Here is a 25,759-nt window from a genome sequence, read left to right as displayed (position 1 = left end):
TTATGGATCTCTGGTTGTGATCTCTGCTTGATACATAATTCCAGAATTTCTCAGGGTTCAACTTACTTTGGTTGGTGAGTCTTGTCTCAAAATTACAGTAGGCTATAGTTATTTGGTGAGACTCCTTAATTTATTTTGGGCTTTGACATATTTTTCATAATGGAATGGCTTATCCTTTTTTCTCCAATGGCATTTCTTCAAGTTTCTTTGTTGTCTTATGCCAGCTGCCATGTTTGGTAAGGCCTTTGTTATGGGAATAAAACATTGTATTGTGTTCTATTGCCAACTTTCCATGAGTAGAGCCCAGAATTTCTCCCACTGCTTGTTGATCCCATCTTGGAGGGCCAACTCCCAGTTAATTTGCCTCATTTTTTTTATCACAGGCTTCACAGCTCCATCAGAGATGATGATTTGCCACTAGTCCTGGTAATTACCTCATTTTCTAACACTTAGGTATTTGTTATATCTTCTCTTGGACATGTCAAGGGAAGGATTTTCTGAGATTACCTCTGCTGGCAATCTTTTCCATGTGGCAACCAATCACTTGCCATGTGGCAAGTGAAAAGTGGCCATATTACATGCCTTAGAAATTAGGAGCTCTTTCGTTTTTGATGCATTAAAACTTACAAGCCCTGCATCTGCCCATGCCTCAATTTTCTCCAGGTCAGCCTGGAGCTCCTTGTGGGGTTCACTGGGATCTTTGTTTTTTGCAATTGATTTTGTTGTTGTCATGTCATCAGCAAAGTGGTGAGGTTTTGTCACAAGGTTGTCCCCTAGGTTGTTTATGAACAACAAAAAAAAAAAAAAAAAAATTGGTCCAAGAATACTTCCTTGTGGTACTCCTGATAAAACTGGGTGTTCTTTTAATATGTAGCCATCAAGGAAAACTTGTAATGATTGTTGACAAAGAAAGTTATCAAGCACCTCATAGTCAACCATGAATTCCATGGGCTTTCAGTTTACAAAGAAGTCCCTTGTGCCATACACCATCAAAGGCTTTTGCAATGTCAAAGGGGAGGAGGCAAATATTGTGCCCCTGAGACAGGAGCTCAACCCACTCTTGATACTGTGCAATTAGACAGTCTAACATACACAGTTTTCTGCAAGAACCATATTGCACAACAGATGTGACTCAAGGTATTGGTAAAGGGTCTTTTTAATGACACTTTTCATAAAATTTACCTATGCAGGACAGCAGACTTATTTGACAATATGATCCTACATTAGTAAGTTCAGACACTGCCTTTGGAACAGGGACCACATGAGCAGTTTTCTAGGCTTTTGGGAATGACCCTGCTGCAAAGTATTTTCTATAGAGAGAGGCAAGAGGAACAGCAAGTTAAGGGGCACATCTTTTAAGGATGAGATTGGGAATCATGTCAGGTCCTATAGCTTTGGTGATATCCAGCTGGCTTAGCATTCTGAGCACCTTCCTAATAGTTATGTTAGTACTGATGATTTTTGCATCTGTTTGAGGCAGAAAAGGGGGAGGGGAGACTCTGTCCTCATCAAGTTGGGAGACCTTTGAAAAGGCTTGTGCAAGAGCATCTGCCCTTTCCTGGCCTGACTGGATCATTGTCCCTTCAACATCAAACAAAGGAATTGATGTTGATTTAGATGATGGCATGGCTTCTTTGACAACCCTCCAGCACTGCTTTGCAGGGGCACTTTTCAGTTTGTCTACAAACTTGTGCTTGTAATCAGCTCTAGCTTGACCTGCAGCTTTAACAGCCTTGTTTCAGGTGCTAATAAAAGCAGCCTGGTCCTTGTTGGATTCAGTTGAACACCATTTCTTGTGAGCCTTCTTTCTGGCCCTGGTTGCCTTTCTACAACCAGCATTGAACTAAGGCTTATCTTGAGATGAGACTTTTACTGTTTTTGATGGGATGAATTGCTCAATAGATCTGTAATTGTTTTTTAGTAAAGTGCTGCTGCTATATGTGGGGCTTCTTTTAAAATTTACTCCACAGCTTTGCCAATAAGAAGTTTTGCAGACCATCCAAGTCTGTGCAGTGATTCTGACTGATGATCCACTTGTGCTTTACAAGTGGAGGTATTTTGAGATTTCCATGAGCTATAACTGCCACACTGTCACTGGCAAAAGAATAGCCTTCAACACTAAAGGAATCCAAATGAACAGTTAAGAAGAGGTCAAGCCAGGATGATCCATGAGGGCCAATATAAGTATCAAATTCAACAAGTTGTTCTAGGCCATAAGCAAGACTCAGGTCTAGCAGAGCTATGCCTTCTGCATCAGTTGTACAACTTTTCAGCCAGTGGACATGATGAATGTTGAAGTCTCCTTGGATTATTATACCAGATTTGTGGTAAAGTGGTTTTATGCTTGTTGGGGAGAAATTCTAGTTGTTGCCTTTATTTCTCCCTTTATAGGGGAGATAAACTATGGCCCTAAGGTAATTAAACTTTGGGAGCATACCTTAGGCTATGATCTGACTAATGAGGCGTACCAGCTGGGAATATTTGAGGGACTAAATGTAGATTGTAGAGAGGTTGGCTATAATACAATAGTTTTATTCAGTTAACATACACTAGTACCAGGTTTGATAAGAGATATATATTTCGCTGGGGCTTGTGGCCCCAGGAAGACAATAAGTATCATAAATTTACAATAATATATAATACAATAATATACTTAGACACTTACAATAATCCGACAATATTCCAAGGTATTTCTAATATCAACAGACCAGAGGTCAATCTGGCATAAAGTTAGTATATCACCGCCCTTTCCCATAAAATGTATCTTTTGTACATTTCGTCAACCACACCTTGTTGGGGCCCACAGACATACATAGCTAGGAAGTGGTGAGTTCTCAATTTCCTATAAAGCATACAATAGCCAGGATTTGTTATCTTAATAAACAGTGGTATTTCTAAACTTTTGTATTTGCATCTTAATATTTTACAAAATTCCAAATTGACTTAATTAGAAAGCGTCACCACAATACTCCCTATTTTGAGAAGAGTCGCCCTCAACTCTAAATATTTTACTTTTAAAACAACTTAATTTTGTACATAGTTTTTATACTGCCATTTTTGGGTCATTCTCTGCATATACCCTCAATGGGTTTCTTTAGGGTCATGTTTATGGCCAAATATATGCCATGTCCTTTCTTCCAAGGATATCAATTTTTGGAATTTATCCTTGTGTCACTTTTTTTTTCTTTTTGTCTTTAAGACTGTAAAATTCTCTTTTCACCCTCATCCTTATATGCATCTTCTTTTTTAGTTTGACCTACAATAGCTTAAGCATTATATTAGTGTTTTTTTTTTTTTGCTTACATTTTATTTAAAGTTATACTATAAACTTTTTTAATTATTTGATTTTAAATTTTATTCCCATTAATAATTTAATTTAACTGGGGGATGTGGTTGATTTACCATTTATCTTCTGGGGTTGGATAAACAAATGCCTTGGATAAATTATACATAACAATTTTGTTTTTGAAATTTTCACATATTTTTACAACACAAAGCATTTTCACATTTTTTTCAATAATATAAAGCCATTTAGGCTACATAGCACATTCTTTGATATTTTCTAGGCCTAATTTAAGTTTTGATTTTGTCTCACTATATGATGAACCGGTAGCAAATTTTTCTAATATTGCATACAGTTTCCAAAATATTAGTTGACCAGTTATGGTTTGGTTTCTGTTGGTGTAAGCTGTTGGTATCAGGATACAATTGAACTGCTCTTGAAATTTGCTATTTTCTAAAAGCGCATCAAAAAATTGATTGAGAAATGGATCCAAAAGAATGTCACCAAAAATTTGATTTCCAAAAAAAACTGAGGCTGTATCTAAAATAAATATTCACATTAGAATGTACATAAAGCACAAAGTAAAGAGAAACACTAAATTTTGTATATATAACTACATTCTTTTTTGTTAAGCGAGAGGTTAATTACTTTTCTCTTTTTACTCTAAACATAATATGCTGCTTAAATCAAAACATTATGTTTCTTGCTGGCGATTTGTTTCATCATCCTTTTCAACTTAATATATAATTATTAATCCCTTAACGGATTGTTTCACGATAAAAAAATATTTATACGTTGACTAGAAGTCACAAAGCTTAGATATGACATTAAACCAATAGTTAAAACTTAAAGCTACTTAATAAAAATAAAAACATGGTATATACATGAGCTAAAGATACCTTTAGTTATAGTTTTAAAAGTTATTTTAAGACACTATATAGTAATATAACTATACACAAAGCAATTATTTTTTAAAATAAAACACTCAAAATACCATTTCACTATATTTATATTGATAGTTTAGATTATATATATATATATAAATATTAACAGAAGTTATGTTTCTACATAACTTAATTGTTAAAAACAAACAATAATTATGGACCCTAACAATTTATTTAATCACTGCAATATTTGTTCTTTGTACAATTTTTAAATAAGTCTGTCAAGACTTTTATCTGATCAGTCTTAACTGCAATTAAAATATTTACAAAAAAAATTCAACTCCAACAAAGAGATTTATACACTATAACTGAGAACTGTGATTAGCCGCTATATAAGGGCTTGGCAATAGTTTATATAACATGACTTTGCTATTAAAATTTACATATTTACGATTTTATATGATAACAATTCCATATTTATAAATGGTTTTGAAAATACCTTTATAAATATTTTTTTTCTCAATAACATTTGTTACCAGTATATACATTCCCATATACAACTATATACATTTATTTTTCCCTTTATTTTAATCTTTGTTTTCAACTTTTCTTTGATTCTATTTCAAAAAATCAACTTGTGTCAGTAACTGTTTTTTAGCTTACTCTCTGTTGGTTTGTTTATACAAACTTTTTAGCTTTCTAATTCTTTTCGAATTTCAGGTACTTGAAACAGTTTAATAACGTTTTCGCCTGTAATCTCTTTTTTTCAGCTTTTTTGTCCGTTTGGGACAAGGCCCCATTTACAGCTTATATCTGATAAGCTCAAAATTTAGCTGTTCACTTTTTTACCTGTTATGACATTTTCAACGTATTTTTGCCTGTCTAATGTGTGCTTACCACAAGTTTCTTCCAGTAGCTCAAAAGAACATATCCAAGTTCTCTCGTCTGATTACTAATGCTGAAAAAAATTTTATGAGCCTGCACACAGCAATTAATTAGTTATAGTATAGCCACACTTTTTGATCTGTGGCCACAGTTTTTTCTTGGGCTATTCTCTTATCCAACAAAGTGGCCCTCCTGCAGCAAATACACCTTGCCTTCACGGCATATGGTAATTTATTTTTAGACATACAAGTGATAATGACTATTTTCACTTCAATTTCCCAACTTTTTGTGGGAAGTTGTCAACTTCCCAACTTTTAGTAGTCTTAAGTTTCAACTTCAACTTAGGTCCTTTAGGCTATTAATGTGCCTTCTTTTAATCGTTCATGCCATGCTTGTCATTTTTTTTTAAACGACTCCCATATGAAAGAGCATAATCTTCCTCCTCTCTACTTGGAGCAAATCTCCATTATTTCTATTTAATCTCGGCCAGAGTTACACCACTGCCACGGTGGCTCACTAGTATAATATGCTACTTATTTTTTTACTTATTCGTACAAATATCTTGTACTAGTCTTGTTTGGTCTGCTCAATACGCACGTATATTGAAGTCTAGCTGACTTCACCCAATTTCTTTTACTTCACTTCTGTCTGGGTATATTTTCAACTTGTACCCTTTTTTCCCTTGTTTTTTTTTTGATTATTTACTTCAGTGAAGCCTAAGGTTTGTTTTTTAGTCTTTTTCAGCTTTTTCAGTGAAATAGGTCTTTTCTAAGCCTCTATTTATGTTTCCTGTTTTATTCACTAGATTTTCAAATTGATCAAATTCTCCCATCCAAAAGCAATTCTTAGCTTTCTTAGCTTTCTCAAATTGCTGATGTATTTTTTTTTACTTTACGGAACATCTTTGCCTTAAGTTGGAACTAATTTATTGCGTTTATTTTTGTAATTAATCTTTACCTTTTTTTAAATCAAATAACAATTTATTGTGATACGCTTGCCACATTTCACATTGTTATTAATTTTTAATTCCTACAAAAAAAAACCTATTTTTTTCCTCAGAAATTTTGAACTAGTTCCAACTAAATATATATATATTGTTTTTATAGAATTTGCAAGGCTAAGATCCATATTATATTATATACTTGTACCTATTTATATACACATATATACAAAACCGCTGCCTAGAAAAGCAGATTTTTGCCTATTTTCTTCTGCTTTAGCCAAGAAAAAGATTTGTATTTACATCCCCCTTTTTCTATATATTTTGGCACTTTAATTTTTTTCCAGCTATAATATTTATAACTATAATTTTCGATCTTAATTATTACGTCTATAAAATTCTAAAATATTTGGCAGATTTCATGAAGGAACCATTCTCTTTAAAGCGGAAATACTCTTTTGATAACGACTAATTGGTACAAAATGAGAAGGTTTCTGTTCATTATGAATTGTTTGTTTCCGTGACAATTTGATAGTTTATAATTTTGTGCTTAAATAAGTTAATTTTTTTTACACTAAGTTCCCAACTTGTGAGGATGGCTGCAGGAATTTGGGGTAGAGTGTAATTTAATCTCTGCCCTGTTTGCAACTGTCTTGATCTGTTGGTGAAATTCTCTGTTTTGTTTCAACTTCTGTCTGTGGATTAATGGAGTTATTTTTGGATATTTTTATTTCTTTAAGGATATAATAATTTTTCATCCTTTTCTGTAAGTTTTTTTTATAACTTTTTTTCCACTTTTTTTTCTCTTGTAACTAATTTGTGGCATTATAGCTACTTATAATGAAATATCAGCCAGGTTGTCCACATATCATGGGTAATATAAACCATGGCTGCATTTTCCATTAATATTAATTCCAATTCCTGTCAAAATTTTTTTTAAAAAGCAAAAAATTTCTTTTTTTTAATATACATATCAAAAGAATCGTCTTTTTAATTCTGGTTCTGAATATGTAAAATTAATTCCACTACGCGCATTAAAAGTGATGAGACAATAATTTATTTCTGTTATGAAATGTAATTTTTGATAAGTCTTATCTGAAAAAAATATAGATATTTCTTTAGAGGCTCTTTACTCGTTTTCTTTTTCTCAGGTTACCATTACTTTATTCAAATACTAAGCGATTGGGAGCAACACTAGTTCTCCCTTTTTCCGTTTCCTGATCTGAATTTTGGATTCCAAATTTTTGTTTCTCCTCTTTATAATATTGACAAGTTTTCCAATCGTCTCTATAGTGTGGCTTACAAGGTTCTGAATTAGAGCGCGTTTTCGTTGCTTCGTCCAATGTCTTAAGTCTCTATTCATCTTGACGTTTGGCTTTTTTTACTAGTGATATAACCACTTTTGCTGGTGAAGAAGGAACTTGCTCCTGTCCTTCTGGCTTCTTTACTTTTCTCCATAATATTTCTTTTAAGTAAGTTCTTCTTAACGATGGCCCAGGTTTAGTTATATCTGTTTCTGTAGAAGAATTATCGGTTTAACATTCTGTTAGCTCGCGTTTGGTAGATGGCGTTTGTTCCAAAAGCCATTTTGGTGTTAAGACTGTAGGTGAGTCTAGCGTATGAAATTCAGACAATTTTTGGGCTTCTTCCAATTTTTCTTCTTCCTTGGACTTAACCTCTGGTTTACTGTCTCTTAAACCAGTAGGTTGTTTTTGAAACTCTTCTCTATCGCTTTCTGTAGAAGAATTATCGGTTTCACATTCTGTTAGCTCGCGTCTGGTAGATGGCGTTTGTTCCAAAAGCCATTTTGGTGTTAAGACTGTAGGTGAGTCTAGCGTATGAAATTCAGACAATTTTTGGGTTTCTTCCAATTTTTCTTCTTCCTTGGACTTAACCTCTGGTTTATTATCACTTGAACCAGTAGGTTGTTTTTGAAACTCTTCTCTATCGCTTTCATCAGCAGTATTTAATGAGCATTGAGCATCTCCTCTCTTCTCTTGTTTGTTGTAGAGACTTGGTTTGTAGCCGAGACTTGGCTAAATATTCCCTCCACTTCTCCCAACTGTTGTGGTCATTAAAAAGGTCATAGAATTCATATGGTCTTCTGATGTATACTGGTGCATTTGGTTCATCTTTGTCTGAAGAAATGAGCTCTTATTTCCATGGTTTTGAGAAAATCCTTTTTTCATTCTATTATGGTGTATTATTTCTTCCTTTACGTTATACTGATGCTTTAAAACATAGTTTAAGTTATTTGTTAGAATTTTAACGATTCTTTGAGGTCTGTCCCAATTTGGTTTTAACTTTTGTCGTCCTTTCTAAGTTGGTTTTGTGTACAAAGACCCAGTCTCCTAAACAATAATTAGTTTTATTTTGGCTTTTTCTGTCATATTTGTCTTTTTATTCTGGCTTCACTTCTCCCAAATCGTCTTTAACCTGTTCCATAGCTTTTTTCATTTGCATAACCATTTTTTGTTTTATATTGGTCAAGATTGTAATATATTCTATCATTTTGTATTTCATCCGCACAAATTCTGGAATCTCATAGATGTTGTAAAAAAAAATGGCGTTTCTTTTAAAGAACGTGAAAAAGCCGTATCCTCTGCAAAAACTACGAATGCTATGTGTTCATCCCAATTCTCATTTTCCTCCCTCGCGTGCATCCCCAGCATGTAAGCTAATTCTCTATGTTTGCGTTCAACTTTTACATTAGCTGACGCCATGTAAGATGAGGTAAACCAGCGCTTTGTAGCTAAATATTTCGTAATTTCGTCGAATAATTTGCTCTAAAGCATGGCCCATTGTCACTAAGTAAAATTCAATGTTAAATCTTGTGTTCCAAAAACAGGCAGTTGACCAAAAATATTACAATAGATTTTGTATTTTCGTTTTTGATTGGAAAAGTGTATAAATATGAATTTAAATGATTAGCTGTGGTTATATACATCGATACCCTTTATCAGAAACAGGCAAATGTTCTACTGCCCCCCAAATGTCTATAGACATTAATTCTCCTACCCCTGAATCTGTGCGGTGTTGACCTAATTCGGCCTTAGGTGTCTTTTGTTGCGACTTTTGTTTGGCACACTCTTGACATCCTTGTATTAAAGTTTTTTTTACTTTGGAGTACATTTTCGGAAAATAAAAATTCCCTTCTATTCTTCCAATAGTTTTCGCTTCTCCCATGTGACAGCCACTAGTTGCGTGTGCCATCTGTAAAATTTCTCCTTCCAGCGATTTTGGAATTACTGGAATAATTTTTAAGTCGTTTTTTCTATATTCTTGTGGTGATCTGTATTATCTTATCAAAAGATTTTTACTTTCATCAAGATCAAAATTATCTAAATCCTTCAACAAAAGTTTGAAATGTTCTGGCAGTTCTGTTCTGTTTAATAAAAAGTATTTCATGGCTGAACAAAAATCATTTTTATTTTGAGGATTCGAAATATTTCCATTACATAATATTTCCAGCCCACCGAGATCGTTATCGATGGTTGTTATCAAATTTCCTTCCGTATCTGGAATCCGTGACAAATAGTCTGGTAAAATGTTTGTACGGCCCCTTATATATATTAATTTAAAAAACTTTTTCCAAAAAATAAGTTTTTCAAAGCAAAGTAAACAACTCCATTAAGCAAAAAATAAGCAAAAATAAAATCAAATAATCTACCAAGCGTGAAACTACCACAAATCAGCTTCGATATATAAATGAAACCTAAAACGAACGGAAATTACAATAAATAACCGAGTCAAACTCAAAACGAGCAGAAATTAACATAAGTTGGGCTCAAAACCCCTATGCCTTCCCAAGGCCAGAACAAAACTTGCACTTTACTGAAAAAATATAAATGTTTTTACTTTTTTAACTTTAATAAATCAAATACTATTAACATTTTGATTACTAAATATGAGTATATGTATACTAAACCGACAATGCACATTCATTTGTATTTTTTCAGTAAAGTGCAAATTATGTTCTGGCCTTGGGATGGCACAGAGGTTTTGCGCCCAACTTATGTTAATTTCTGTTCGTTTTGAGTTTGACTCGGTTGATTATTCTAATTTCTGTTCGTTTTGGGTTTCCTTTATTTATTGATGCTGATTTGTTGTAGTTCCACGCTTGGTAGATTATTTGATTTTATTTTTACTCATTTTTTTGTATAATGGAGTTCTTTACTTTTCTTTGAAAAACTTGTTTTGTGGAAAAAGTTTTTTAATTAATTTCTGTTAGTTTTATATTGACGTAATTTTTTCAGGGAAAAAGACATTAATTCTTTGAATCTTTTCGTTTTTTTAAGACTTTACTGTTTTTCCTTCTATGTGTATGCTGGAGAAAAATTTTCATCAATTTTTAACAACATACACCCTTTTAAAAATCTGGAAACAAATAGTACTGTTTAATTTAGTTTCATACCTCCTCTAGTTGACCTGAAATGGAAAACTTGTTACCATTTGCAAAAAAAATCTGTTTACTTTCTTTGATAGCTTGGATACACTTACGCTATTTTGATTTGTATAAATTTTAAGAGCAGAAATGGGAGGGTGGGAGTGGAAGGGGGATTAGTTGCCCTCAAATCACTTTTGACTATTAAAAAGGGCATCAGCCCTTTCTATTTTCAATCGAATGAGCCCTTTTCGAAGTTCCCACGACAGCTCCTTTGATACGACTGAAAGTAAGGAGCGACATTAAAACTTAAAACGAACAGAAATTATTCTGTACATGAAAGAGACTGTCCCCTCCGCAACGCCTCGCTCTTTACGCTAAATTTTTTTATTGTTTTAAAAAATAAAGTTGTGAGACAGAGTCAAACTTTAGCGTAAAGAGCGAGGCGTTGCGGAGGGGACAGTCTCTTTCATGTACAGAATAATTTCTGTTCGTTTTAAGTTTTAATGTCGCTCCTTACTTTCAGTTTGAAAAACTTGTTTTTTTTATTTAATTTTTGAACGTTTTTGAATAAATGCAGGTTTTGATCTTGGCTCACCGTACATGAATAATTAAAACAAAATTTTCATATTAATTTACTTTTATTTAGTTAAATGGCTTTCTCGAAACTTGTTTAATTTTATTTATGAACGTTTTTATTAGTAATAAATATACGAAACTTACGAATTAACTTACGTAACGAACTTCTATATTCATATATTTTTAATACATTTATTAGGGGGTTCGCCCACTAGTCAATACCTTGCTCTTTAAGCAAAACTTCAAATTTTGTTCCAATTCTTTAGAAATGACCGCTTAATCACAAAGGCCGTTAATTAGAATAAATAGCTCTTATGAAAGTACTAAAAAATTTTTGGCTTAAAGAGCGAGGCATTGACTACGGGGTGAAACCAATTATATATGTAATATTTTCTGTTCGTTTAAAGTTTCGATGTTGCTGCTGTTGTAGTTGAAATACTTGTTTTTTTTTATTAAATTTCTGATCTTTCTTTAAATAATGCTGGGAAGTCCGGCGTCCCCTTCATAACAATTTCCCTTCTCCCATGAAAACTTCCTTCATGGAAAGATCCTCCCACATACCCCCCAACTCACCCCCCACTACCAGGAAAAATATCCCCAGAAAACGTCTGTATACTTTCAAATAACCAATACAATATGTTAACATTGGGTAAAGTTCATAACTTTCAGCCATCCCCCCGGGAAGTTCGGGGGATTAAGTCATCCTAAAAGAAATACCTAAGATATTTTCGAACATGTTAAACAAAATGGCTATCTCAAAATTTTGATCGGTTGACTTTGAGAAAAAAATGAGCGTGAGAGGGGTCCTACTTGCCCACCATTTTTTTGGTCACCTAAAAAGGGCACTAGAACATGAGATTTAATTTCTAATGAGCCATTTCTAGATATCCTAGGACAACTGGTTCAATACGATCACCCCTTGGAAAAAAAAACAAAAACAAAACAAACAAATAAACACGCACCCGTGATCTTTCTTCTAGCAAAAAATGCAAAATTCCACATTTTTGTAGATGGGAGCTTGAAACCTCTACAACAGGGTTCTCTGATACGCGGAATATGATGATGTGATTTTCATTAAGGTTCTATAAGTTTTAGGGGGTCTTTCCCCCCTTTTTCAAAACTCAGCCAAATTTACTCAGGCGCCTAACTTTTAATGGGTAGGATAAAACTTGATGAAACTTATATATTTGAAATCAGCATTAAAATTTAATTCTTTTGATGTATCTATTGGTATCAAAATTCCGTTTTATAGAGTTTTGGTTACCATTGAGCCGGGTCGCTCCTTACTTGCAGTTCGTTACCACGAACTGTTTGAAAATGTCAAGCCTTCCAATCACTTTCGACTATTAAAAAGGGCACTAGGCCTTTCAATTTCCAATCGAATGAGCCCTTTTGGAAACGACAACGCTTTCTCCCAGGGCATAAATTACAAGCCTTACTATCTCAAAATTTTGATTGGATGTGTTTGGGGAAATGGTGGGCGTGAGAGGGTTGTTAGTCGCCTTCCAATCACTTTCGACTATTAAAAAGGGCACAAGCCACTCCAATTTCCAATTGAATGAGCGCTTTTTGAAGTTTCTACAACTTCTTCAATACGAAGTGCCCTGCTCTAAAGGAAAACATAATAAATAATACATTGTGCCAACATCGTTCTTATATGCCCCCGGGGCATAACTTAAAACCCTTGCCCAAAGGGTTGTGGGGGAGTGTACTCCTCTTTACTTAGTCCCCGTTTCTTGTCTCATTCTCGAGTGTCCCCGTTCTTTGCTTAGGCAGCGCGATCCTGCTGCCTATGATTTATACAACAAATTTCTATATAAACCTTATATGCCCCCAGGGCATAACTTACAGACTTTGCACAGAGGGCTCTGAGGGGGTTATCATCCTAAAAGACCTAATTTCCAGAACGTTCAACTACGTTGAAGAAAATGGATGTCCCAAAATTTTGATTGGATGTGTTTGGGGAAAAAGTGGGCGTGAGAGGGGGATTAGTTGCCCTCAAATCACTTTCGACTATGAAAAAGGGTACTATTCCTTTGAATTTCAAATAGAATGAGCCCTTTTTCAAGTTTCTACTACAAAGATTTCAATAAAAACCTTATATGTCCCTTGGGCATAACTTATAATCCTTGCCCTGAGGGTTGTGGGGGAGTTTCCTCCTCAAAAACGTGTTTTCTCTCTGGAAATCAACTACCCTGAACAAAATGGCTATCTCAAAATTTTTATTGGATGTGTTTGGGGGAATGAGGGGCGTGGGGGGGGGGGGCTAGTTGCCCACCAATCACTTTCGACTATTAAAAATGGCATTAGCCCTTTGAATTTCCAATCGAATGAGCTTTTTTTGAAGTTTTTACGTTAACGCCTTCTTTAAAAACCTTATATGCCCTCGGGGCATAGCTTATAACCCTTGCCCTGAGGGCTGTGGGGGAGTGTCCTCCTCAAAAACATATTTTGTATCTGGAAATCAACTATGTTGATCAAAATGGATGTGTTTGGGGAAATAATGACGGTGGGGGGGGGGGGCTAGTTGCCCTCCAATCACTTTCGACTATTAAAAAGGGCTCTAGACCTTTGAATTTTTTTGTTTCTACGACAACGGGGAATGATGGGCGTGGGGGGTGGAGGCTAGTTGCCCTCCAATCACTTTTGACTATTAAAAAGGGTACTAGCCCTTCGAATTTCCAATCGAATGAGCCTGTTTTGAAGTTTCTACAACAACGCCTTTATAGATACCTTATATGTTCCCAGGGCATAACTTTAAACCCTTGTCCTGAGGGTTGTGGGGGAGTGTCCTCCTCAAAAACATATTTTCTATCTGGAAATGAACTACGCTGAAAAAAAGCGGCTATCTCAAAATTTTGATTGGATGTGTTTGGGGGACCGATGGGCGTGGGGGGGGCTAGTTGCCCTCCAATCACTTTCGACTATTTAAAGGGAACTAGTCCTTTGAATTTCCAATCGAATGAACCTTTTTTGAAGTTTTTACGACAACGCCTTCTATAAAAACCTTATATGCCCCCAGGGCATAACTTAAAACCCTTGCCCTGAGGGTTGTGGGGGAGTGTCCTACTCAAAAACATATTTTCTATGTGGAAATAAACTATGATGAACAAAATGGCTGTCTCAAAATTTTGATTGGATGTGTTTGGGGGAATGATGGACGTGTGGGGGGGGGGAGCGCTAGTTGCCCTCCAATCACTTTCGACCATTAAAAAGGGTATTAGCCCTTCGAATTTCCAATCGAATGAGCCTGTTTTGAAGTTTCTACGACAACGCCTTCTTTAAAAACCTTATTTGCCCCCAGGGCATATCTTAAAACCCTTGTCCTGAGGGCTTTGGGGGAGTGTCCTCCTCAAAAACATATTTTATATCTGGAAATCAACTGTGCTGAACAAAATGGCTATCTCAAAATTTTGATTGGATGTCTTTGGGGAAATGAAGGGCGTGGTGGGGGGGGGGGGCTAGTTGCCCTCAAATCACTTTTGACTATTAAAAAGGGCATTAGCCCTTCGAATTTCCAACCGAACGAACCTTTTTGAAGTTTCTACGGAAACGCCTTCTATAAAAACCTTGTATGCCCCCAGGGCATAACTTGGCTATCTCAAAATTTTGATTGGATGTGTTTGGGAGAATGATGGGCGTGGGGGGGGCTAGTTGCCCCTCAATCACTTTTGACTATTAAAAAGGGCACTAGAACTCTCAATTTGCAATAGAATGAGCCCCTTTTGAAATTTCTGCGACGACCCCTTCTATAAAAACCTTATATGCCCTCAGGGCATAACTTGAAACCCTTGCCCTGAAGGTTTTGGGGGAGTGTCATCCTCAAAAATATATTTTCTATCAGGATATTAACTACGCTGAACAAAATGGCTATCTCTAAATTTTGATTGAATGTGTTTGGGGGAATGATGGGCGTGGGTGGCTAGTTGCCCTTCAATCACTTTTGACTATTAAAAGGGCCACTAGCCCTTTGAATTTCCAATCGAATGAGCCTTTTTTGAAGTTTCTACGACAACGCCTTCTATAAAAACCTTATATGCTTCAGGGCATAACTTAAAACCCTCGCCCTGAGGGTTGTGGGGGAGTGTCCTTCTCAAAAGCATATTTTTTATCCAGAAATTAACTAAGCTGAACAAAATGGCTATCTCAAAATTTTGATTAAATATGTTTGGGGGAATGATGGGCGTGGGGAGGGGCTAGTTGCCCTCCAATCCTTTCGACTATTAAAAAGGGTACTAGCCCTTCGAATTTCCAATCGAATGAGCCTGTTTTGAAGTTTCTACGACGACACCTATATAAACCTTCTATGCCCCCAGTTGCCCTCCAATCACTTTCAACTATTAAAAAGGGCCCTAGAACTCTCCATTTCCAATCGAATGTGCCCCTTTTGAAGTCTCTACGACGACCCCTTCCATATGAAGTGCCCTGCTCTAAAGTAAGAAAATAATATATGGTACATTGTGCCGACATCGTTCTTAAATGCCCTCAGGGCATAACTTAAAACCCTTGCCCCGAAGGTTGTGGGGGAGTGTCCTCCTCAAAAATGTATTTTCTATCTGGAAATCAACTACGCTGAACAAAATGGCTATCTCAAAATTTTGATTGTTTGGGTTTGGGGGAATGATGGGCGTGGGGGGTGGGGGGATAGTCGCCCTCAATCACTTTTGACTATTAAAAATGGCACTAGCCTACCCAATTTCCAATCGAATGATCCCTTTTCGAAGTTTCTACGACAACTCCTTCAATACGAAGTGCCGGTCGAAGAAAGAAGAAAGAAAAAAAAAACACATTGTGCCCACATCGTTCTTTACTTAGATAGCGTTAGTGTGCTGCCCATGATTGGGGTATATGAATATGCTTGCAGACATATTATCCATCGTGTCAGCTGCGCTGAAGTATTTTGCATCACATGTAGCCAAATTAGTGATCTTTTGTCTACACGTAAAATTAACTTTTTTCCAAGCAAAAATTGGCGAAAATATTCTGTATAAACTACAACTGCTAGGCATTCTCTTTCAGCCGTTGAATATTTTCTTTCTGCCTCTGTCAGTGACCTGCTGGCGTATTGGACTATTGATTCTACCCCTTCAGAATTTATACTTAATAATAGAGCACCCATTCCGTGCCCTGAAGCATCTGTTTGTAAACAGAAGTCTTGTGACAAGTCTGGTAGTTTAAGTATTGGCGCCTGTAATAATTGTCTTTTTATTTCATTCAGCGCTTGTATTGCGTCCGATGGACATTGGTATTTGCCTGATTTTTTCAGAAAGTTGGTCAAGGGTTGTGCTATTGTTGCATAATTTTTAATATATCCTCAGAAAGACCTTAACAAACCACAAACTGATATGCAGCTTTTTTGATCTTTCGGTGGTTGTAATTGTTCTATGACCGTAAATTTTTCTGGATTTGGCGAAATAGTACCTTGGTTTATCAGATGTCCAAGAAAAACTAGTTTTGATACTACTATTTTTAGCTTTTCTGGTTTTAATTTTAAGCCTTCTTTTTCAAACTTTTCCAGTCCAACAAGTCCAATTAAATGATCTTCCAGGTTTTCAGTAAACAAAATCACATCATTTAAGTAAGCCAAGGTATCTTTTTTCCTTTCTGGTTCGTTATCTTTTAACACCAAATTCATTAGTCGACTAAAAAAGTCTGGACTACATGATAAGCCAAAAGCCATACGTTCAAATGTAAGTGTTCTTCCATCGTCTAAAATTACTGTTGCCTAGTGTTTTGTTTCTGGGTCTATGGCTATTTGCCAATATCCTGCTATCAGGTCAAAACTAGTGTAGTATTTTGAACCTCCCAGAGAATCTAATATCGTATCAATTCGTGGCAGTTTCATAACATCTTTTACCGTGACTGCATTTAGCGCTCTAAAATCTATTCATGGGCGTAGGCAGCATATTGTCTAGGGGGGGGCAGATACTGTCTAGGGGGGGCAGTCAATAGTGTGATGGAGTTTTATCAGCTGCTTTTTCCAAACCATCTGCTTTTTCAGTCATATCTAATGTAAATTTGAAGGTCTAGGGGGGGGGGGAGGGGCAGCTGCCCCCCATGGATCTATGCATAATCTCCAGGTATTGTCTTTTTTCTGATTATTACTAGTTGAAAACACCAATCGCTAACACTCTCTTTAATGATACCCTGTTCTTCCATTTTTTTTATTTGGTTCTCTAGCCATGGTTTTAAATGATAAGGTGTTTTATACGGTGCTTTTTTAATTGGAGGGCCCTGTGTTGGTATTTTGTGCGTGACTAAGTGAGTTAATTTATAATACACTTTGTGTCATACGGATATTAACCCATAATTTCTAGGAAGATTACCTACTTAGATTTTCATTATCTCTGGTAAATGTTCTAAATTCAATTGTTGCAAAAAGTCAGTTTTGGTCATTCCGTACTTTTCTTCCGGTTGCAATTTCGACGACATTTGTTCGTGGCTAGTGAAATTTATGCTTAATTTTGGGCTGCTTAGAGATTTTATTTCTGAATTTGAAATCTTTTCCACCGATCCTAGTGCTATTTGGTTTAGCTTTACTTTATTATTGCTTACATTTGATAATTTTAAATATGTGATACCATTTTCAATTTTAATAACTTGATGTTCCACGAAAATTATGGGATATTCTTCGAGGGTGTACCCCCCTATCATGGCATCCATTGTTTTAACCTTTCCTTCTTTTGTATTTAATGTCGCTAGCGCTTGATCTGTTGTTCCCCTTTCTATTGTGATTTTCCCAATTAACTTTAAGTTATAATCCGAATCGTCACTCTCTTTATATGTTGTTACGCAACTTTGCCTATTAGTTTCGTTTGGCTGGCTTATGGTTATTGTATCAGTTAGGGGCTCCCATATGATCCCATATTTTCTTATAGCATCTTCTCCTAGAATACAAGGAAATGGTAGCTGCTTACATATTATCAACGTTACTGTCATTTCTTTATCCCCTGTGCTAAATTTTAATGGACATTCCCCAAAAATTGTCAGCTTGTGACCTGTTACTGATGTCAGGGTATTCTGGCATCTGCTTACGCGATTTTTGACACTAGGAGGAAACCTCTTAAAAACTTTCTCTCGAATTAATGATTTAGACGCACCGTATCAAGTAAACACGGTAAATTTCGGAGACACTCAATTTTAAAAGAACCCAAAATCGGTAGATTATTATTATTTGCATCTGTATCACAACACTCTAAACTATAAATTGGTCTTTGTAAGGATTTAGCTCTGTCGAACCTTACAGGCTGGTGCCTCCGTTTAAATGCCCGCTTTTTGACCAAAAGTTTCTGGGGTTATCCCAGTTTTCTTCAGCGTTGCTATTTTGATACTGGGTGTTGTTTACCGGTTTATTTCTAGGTCTAAATTCAGGAATATTATTTGGTGTTTGCCAAGTATTATTTGTTCCCTCCTTTCCTAAATTTCTGTCCCCTTGCGTTCTGAACTGGTGTCTTGTCTTGTACGTCTGGCCTTCTTTGCGTATTCAATGCCAGCAATCTCCTGCATAGTGATTTGGTTTGCTACAATAATAGCAGTTAAACTTTCTCTTGAATTGTTTGTTGGTTTCCTGGTTACTCCTAAATATTCTTGATCTGTCATTGTTGGTTCTCCAACTATCTGTCTTTGGTGGGGGTGGGTACCCATATTTCGGTCATTTCCGCCTTTCTCTAACTGTAAGCATACAGATCGACAAATTTTGTCTGCATATTCCCTGATACTAGTTGAGGTGTTCAATGTCACTACCTCTGTTCTTAGCCTCTCGGAGACACTTATTTCTATGAACCTTGTTTTAAAAGATTCAATAAGAGTGCTAATGTCCCTGGGTTCTTTTTCCTTAATCGCCTTAAAGTGTTTAAGGATAGCTGCAACGCATTGCTCTTTGACTTTATCGTCAAACGACTCAGTTAGTTCGTCGAAAATTTTCTATTTTTCGATAAACTCATCGACATCTGAAATTCCTGTGTATTCTGGTATAATTTTTGCAATATCAAGAACCGTTGATAGGGAAGCCATTTTTTCATCTGGCAAAGCCATTTTTCAAATCTACAATTTTTATCTAGCCCTCTCGACCCCGTTTTTGCAACCGCCACCAGCTGTGCTAAAGTGGTATTATGGTTGTTGGGGTGAGATTGTAGTTGTTGCCTTTATTTCTCCCTTTATATGGGATATAAACTATGGCCCTAAGGTAATTAATCTTTGGTAGCGTGCCTTAAGCTATGATCTGACTAATGAGGCGTACCAGCTGGGAATATTCGAAGGACTAAATTTAGATTGTACAGAGGTTGGCTATAATACAATACTTTTATTCAGTTAACATACACTAGTACCGGGTTTGATAATGGATATATATTTCGCTGGGACTGGTGGTCCCAGGGGGACAACAAGTATCAGAAATCTACAATAATATATAACACAATAAGATACTTAGACGCTTACAATAATCCGATAATATTCCAAGCTATTTCTAAATCAACGGACCAGAGGTCACTCCGGAATAAAGTTAGTATATCACCGCCCCTTCCCGTAAAATGTATCTTTTATACATTTCCTCAACCACACCTTATCGGGACCCACTGACGCACATAGCTAGGAAGTGGTAATTTCTCAATTTCCTATTAAGCATACACCTGCCAGGTTATGTTCCTTATCTTAATAAAAAGTGGTATTTCTAAACTTTTGTATTTGCATCTTAATATTTTACTAAATTCCAAATTGACTTAATTAGAAAAGCGTCACCATAGGTTTAGGGAACTTTTGCTTCACAAATTCCAAGCAATCTTCCAGATGTTTGGTGATTTTCATCTTTGGTGGGTTATAGATTGTACCAATAATAAACAATTTGTTCGGTAGGTTTACTTTCACCCAAAGGACCTCCTTATTGCTAGGTATCAAAAGTGTCAAAAAGGGATCTTATTTTTAAGGTACATAGCAATGCAACCTCCACCCAAAGTCAAGCTTCTTGGGTTTTTGCAATCCAGCCTTAGCAGAGTGTAACCAGGAATGTTGATCTCACTATCAATGACACTATAATTCAGGTTGGTTTTGGATACACACTTGACAGAAGGGGAGGCCTCATTCATCATATACTGTAGGTGATCAAACTTGGATCAGAGACCATGTACATTGCAATGGGTTGCAGTAAACGTATCGATAAGAATTGTCTCGGGGTGCACATTAGGTCATCTACTGGAAGGAAGTCCAATCCAAGGCTGTTTTTTTCCAATTGAAAACTTGGTAAATACTGGCTGGGTAGTTGGCCCAAATAGCAGATAAAAGAACTCATAAGACAGACTTTGCCTCATCAGATAAGGAGTAGTCATCAGACCTCATACTTCACCTCAGCAAGGGTGGTGGTGACCCCAATAGAGGCAGGAGTTGGCACCTTGTGGTGTCTACCACTCTCAAGATCTTTGGGCAGGGATGCCAACCCCTGAGTGGTTTGCTGGAGCATATCACCGCATACCCAAAAATGTACACAATGTGACCTTAATTGCCTTGTAGTCTGTAAATATCTGTTTTTTTATGTCTATTTCTTGCTTTGTATCTATGGGTAACTAATTCAATGGCAGGGTGGTCACTTTTACCAATAGATGGGAATTATTTATCATTTTGATCAGTTCACTGTTGTTAATGAAAACTAGGTCAAGTAATGTTGGTTGCTGGTGGGGGCAAAAACGTGTGGGTTGGTTGATTGCTTGGGAAACAGAGATCATGAATACAATCAATAAAGGTAGTGATGGTGAATGAACTACAAGTAACTGGGTTATATGGAAAACCTTCCTTCCAAAAGAGATTAAGAAAATTGAAGTCACCTCCTATAAGAAAATCACCTTTGAAGTTTTCTATGGCTTTGCAGAACATATTTGAAAGTGCATATTTGGTATCCATGGAGGAGGGAGCTGAGGGACTACAGTATACACATCCAATCCTGGTTTGGTGTAGGTCTTGCTCTTGGTTTGTGATATCAAACCAAATGGTCTCCACAGATGACAAGCTAGATTCTATATAAAGTTCCTGGACAATATATGCTGCTTTTATATAAGCTGGAACTCAATGCTTGCATTCTTTTGATGGGAGGTTAGAGATGACTTGGTAACCAGGTAATTGAATATGTGTATCTTCTAATCTACTCTTGGTATTCTTAGGGCATACTTTTGTAAGTAGAACCAGATCATAATCTTTACTATAAATTATACTTTTTAATTCATTTATTTTGTTAGTAATTTGATCTACATTGGCAAATAGAAGACAAAAGTCTGGACTTACTTTTGAGCAGCCATTGATATCTGGTCCTTTTCCTCATGTTCTGCATATGTAGAATCAGTAGATTGGCAGAGAGAATTGTCTTTGATGCTGGACTGGCTAAATGAAGTATCTGATGTGATACACATTTCAAACGAGGATAATAGAGTAGAACATGGAGACATATAAACACTTTTATGATTATCATAACTATTAACACTATTTATGACATAAGGTAGCTTTACATTTTCATGGGTGTTAGGGTGCACATTTCTGCAACACCCAGCACTCCATTTTTTGGAACTATTTTTCCATTATAAATAGCAAGGTCTTTTTCTCCAGCCGTAACTCTGGCTTTCAGCTCTTCAACAAGTGTCTTATGTCTAGTTCCGTCTTCTCTTGACATGCCACTATAAAACTGGATATCTAACTTTTGCTGGGAAGACTTTTTAATAATGGCATGGTTAATCAAAATTGTAGGCACAGTGAAAAGTAAAGGGGGAGGTCTTTGAACTGAATCACTGGCAATAGTTAGCCTAGGGGGTAGACGTTTTAAGTTGGAGATAGGAACAGATGGTAGGCCATACTGGGACTCTAAATAGTTGTGAATGTAAGTATAATCATCTGTTGTCACTGGAATGCCATAAACAACTAGATTATTTTTCTGCTCCTCTCTATTTATTTCATTGCACACTAGTTTTCTTAGGTCTGTTTGTACTTGGTGGCTGATGTCTGTTCTTAGAGTCTTTGTTTCTGCCCTTACAGCATCAGATGCGGTTTCTTTAACTTTGGTGACATTGCACTTTGATTCTACTGCAAGTTCAATAGTATCAACTTTGGTTTTAATTGCTTCTGTGTTGCTGTTCAGTCCTTCAGATAATGTGCTCATTTGCTGGGATAGACCCATTTGTTAGCACGAAATTGCGTTTGTAACAATTTTGGTTACCTCATCCACAGTAGTGGCAACTGAATTAGCTTGGGTTTCAGGTGGATTGACTTTACATAGAATACACAACCATTGGCAACCTATTTTTGACATCATTTTATTAAGTAGATTGTATTCTTCAGGACTTCGCTTAAGACAGGTTGCACACAACCATCTTCCGCACTTATCACAATTAATTGCCTCCGCAGCATCATCAAGGCCAATACTACAGGCAGCACAGCTATCTTTATCCTTGCTTGCACTCGTTTATTGCCTTTAGGTGGCATTATGGCTTGATTTGTTTAACATTTGTCTTCTGACAAATAAAAATCCAATATTGGTGGAAAAAAACAACAGATGTAATGTGCACTGGCAACCATGCACGTTTAGTAGAAGGAGAAGTGCTTGGTGTATATTTAGAGGCTGTTTTCACAAGGACTCAGGTTGAACTTGAGTTCAACTAAAATCCTCGTGAAAACAACAAAAGATAGATAAAATCCATCTTTTGTTCAACTTAGATATGTATTTTCAACTAAGAATTCTATCCAGATTGACGTTCTACTCTGCTATTAACACAGAATTGAACAAACGATGGATTTGAGCTCAACTTCGAGTTCAACTTTAGATGGATTCGTGGAGGATTTACGCAAAAACATTCATCCAGCGAGCGAATCCAGCGAGAAAACATAAATCCATATTGAAGTTGAATTCGAGTTTAACTCAAGTCCTCGTGAAAACGGCCTCTTAATATTCATTGAAACTTGAGGATTTGTTTACAAAAAAGGTAAACAAAGGGAGACAAAGGCTGAAGGTCCCTAGGGGTTTGAAACAAAGATTCACTTACTTCAATGTCCAGGTAAGTTGAATAATACACTAAGGAGAACCACTTAAAATGATACTGAACTTCAATATTAGTAGAAAATGTCACACAATATGTAGGAAAATGTCTTTATCTCATAAATTGGGCATATAATCCTGTTTTCAATTTTCACACAACACAAAATTTAAACTATTGTATTTTCACATGAAAATATAATTGTTTATGAAAAAAATGGGCTGTATATTTGCACATTAAGGGGGGGGAAAGCATAGCATTTATTAAATACTTAAACTAACCTAGGCTTTTTTCCCCCTAAACCCTAAATAACTAAATGTTAAATATCGTTCCCAGAGTGAGAAACCCCTGATTACTTGTTTATACAGCAATAGATAGTGTCAGACCTTTGCTTTTGTTGAGTGGATACATTGCGTGTTGTACAGATATTAGAACAGTACCCCCAACTGTTAGCTGATCCCAAATATCTAAAACTATATATATCATATCTATGATTAGGAAATCACTATCCATAATTATAAAAGGTACGTTTTAATAAAAAAGTTCATGAAATCTGATCATCTACAGTTCTTAAAATAGTTACAAAAAATATGGTAAGCTATGAGCTGGGTTTAACATTGAGAGTTTTCTTAATGAATAGTAGAATCTGATCACTAACAAAAAGCAAGTTTAAGTATTAGCTGAATCTTTGTATTAGCAAACTCTCAATATAAATAGACCAGTAACACTCCTGTACATGGTCTCTCCTGAACTAATGACTATTGTAATAAAACTGGGTAAAGTGGTAGAATAGCATGTCTCCACAAGCAGACATGCTAGAGCAAAAAGAGAAGCATTTCTAGATTGGTATGGTTTCATTCATGTCTTTTGCTAGAAATTAGTTTTAGTGGATTTCCTAGTCAAAATATGAGGCAATATGTTCTTTTGGGTACTTCCTACTTTCAGGAGGAGAGTTTCTTTAAATGCACCATAAAAATATTAGATTAAAACCAATAGCAGGCCTTATATAATTCTAGTATAATTTTAATAAGATACTCCTGATAACCTAAGGGTTTTGCACTAATTGGTGAAATCAGCAGACACTTGCATTTAGTTTATTAGTAACCTGGTAAAAATGATTGTCAATTATGCATAAATTTATAATCACACAAAACCTTGCAAAATGTAACAAACTTTGGCCCCTTGTGAGGTAGCTCCTGGGATAGCTACTTGGGTCTCCAGGAACAACTTGAATGCCAAAGCACCAAAGGAAAGAGAAATTCCAAAAGTTTTCATCCTAAGTGCTTTTGGAGTACCATCCACCTGGGCATGTCCTGGTAGAGTGCTCAGTTTCTGTTTAATTTGGGGTAAAGGTTCAAAGCTAGTCAGAGTTTGAGGCTTAGGGCTTTTAGGGGAAAGTTTCTGTCTAAGTACATATTTCATCTGATAAATTTGCTATTCCAAATGGTTATGCTAGCCCGTTTCTCATCAAAATTTAGTGATGATAAGTAACTAGACACCCAACTAAAATTTCGTAGCTTCTCTTTTCCTTCAATTTGTTTTAAAATGTTTTCACTTTTCAGGTTTTATCCATAAATGGAACCTGAGAAAATGTCAGATATTTGTGCCAGTATGACTGCCTCTGAAGTAAGACAGAAGTATATGGATTTTTTTATGAAGAAGAAAAGTCATATTTATGTGCACTCATCGTCAACAATCCCTAATGATGATCCAACTTTACTTTTTGCAAATGCTGGAATGAACCAGGTTTCTTTTTATATACTCTAGAAGCTTAGATTAACTGCAAAAACACCATTCTATGTATGTAAGATGCTAGCAAAAGAGCTTTGTCATTTCTTCTTTTTTTAAGCAAAAAAAAAAAACAGCTTTTTGGGGCATTTTGCTGCCTCCATTCATTTGCTTTTCTTGCTATTGTTGGTAGCTTTGGCTTTTGAGCTTAGCATTATGTCATTGCAAGTTCAGTTTCATTTTTTTAGTGTTTCCACATTAGGCAATTTTAAATAAATACAAAATTATTCTACAAATATTTAATATTTTGAGCATTAGTGGTTTGCTATCCCAATACTACTAAAAAATCTCAACCGTCAGAAAATAGTACTTTCTATTTATATGGGTGTTGTCTGTGGTCATTTAGGGTGCGTTTTCCTGGAGTAAAGGAGCACAGTTGTGGAGATTTCAGTTTGGATTTGTTGGTATGTATATAAACACTATTCACTCCACTTTGGTTTTCTGCCTTTGGGCTTTTAGACTTCCAAAAAGTGTGGAAGATCTATGTAGGATGGCTTATAACATTTTGCTAATTGTGCAATATGTGTCAGCACTTTTTTAATATTAAAGGATTTCTGCAATATGCACAGGCTAAGAACTTATGCAGCTTGACAAACCAGATGACTCTCAGTTCATGCATGTGTAAGACAGATTCTTGAGCTATGGGAGTCCTTGAAGCTTCATTTCAGTAATAAGGTATTTAAGGATCCTGCACATGAAAAGAGCTGGTTCATGTTAAAACCTACTTATGAAAGTCATGATGTTCATTGAATGTACTATTAGGCTATTAACAGTATTTAATACACCATTCAAAACAGATTAATATTTTGAAAGGAGATAGAGTAAAACTTGTAAAGACGTTTGTTGCAAAATTAATTATCACCAAGTTCAAGACAAGGGAATGACAGTTGGTTTTGAGAATAGTTTGCAGTACCCCGTCTGAAGAATATATACCTTGGCTTAAATATGCTGAAAGAAATAGCAAAGTTGACCAGTGATGCAAAAACTAGTGATCCACCAGACCACAAAAAGAAG

At 35.9% G+C, this 25,759-nt stretch overlaps 1 protein-coding gene across 1 annotated transcript in view; it reads left to right on the top strand.

The window, feature by feature from the left end:
• LOC148946122 (alanine--tRNA ligase, cytoplasmic-like) overlaps positions 1-25,759 on the top strand; it is a 100,027-nt gene that overhangs the window by 7,163 nt on the left and 67,105 nt on the right. Inside the window, exon 2 of the mRNA XM_089098134.1 lies at positions 24,520-24,703. Coding sequence (XP_088954260.1) covers positions 24,533-24,703 — 171 coding nt within the window. The 5' untranslated portion in view covers positions 24,520-24,532. The remainder of the gene's footprint in view (positions 1-24,519; positions 24,704-25,759) is intronic.

Source organism: Artemia sp. Qi Xiang Cuo, chromosome 12 (assembly GCF_049724085.1).
Source record: "Artemia sp. Qi Xiang Cuo chromosome 12, ASM4972408v1, whole genome shotgun sequence".
NCBI lineage: Eukaryota > Metazoa > Arthropoda > Branchiopoda > Anostraca > Artemiidae > Artemia > Artemia sp. Qi Xiang Cuo.
Note: the sequence above shows the minus strand (reverse complement) of the source record. Positions and strands in the feature narration are given on the sequence as shown.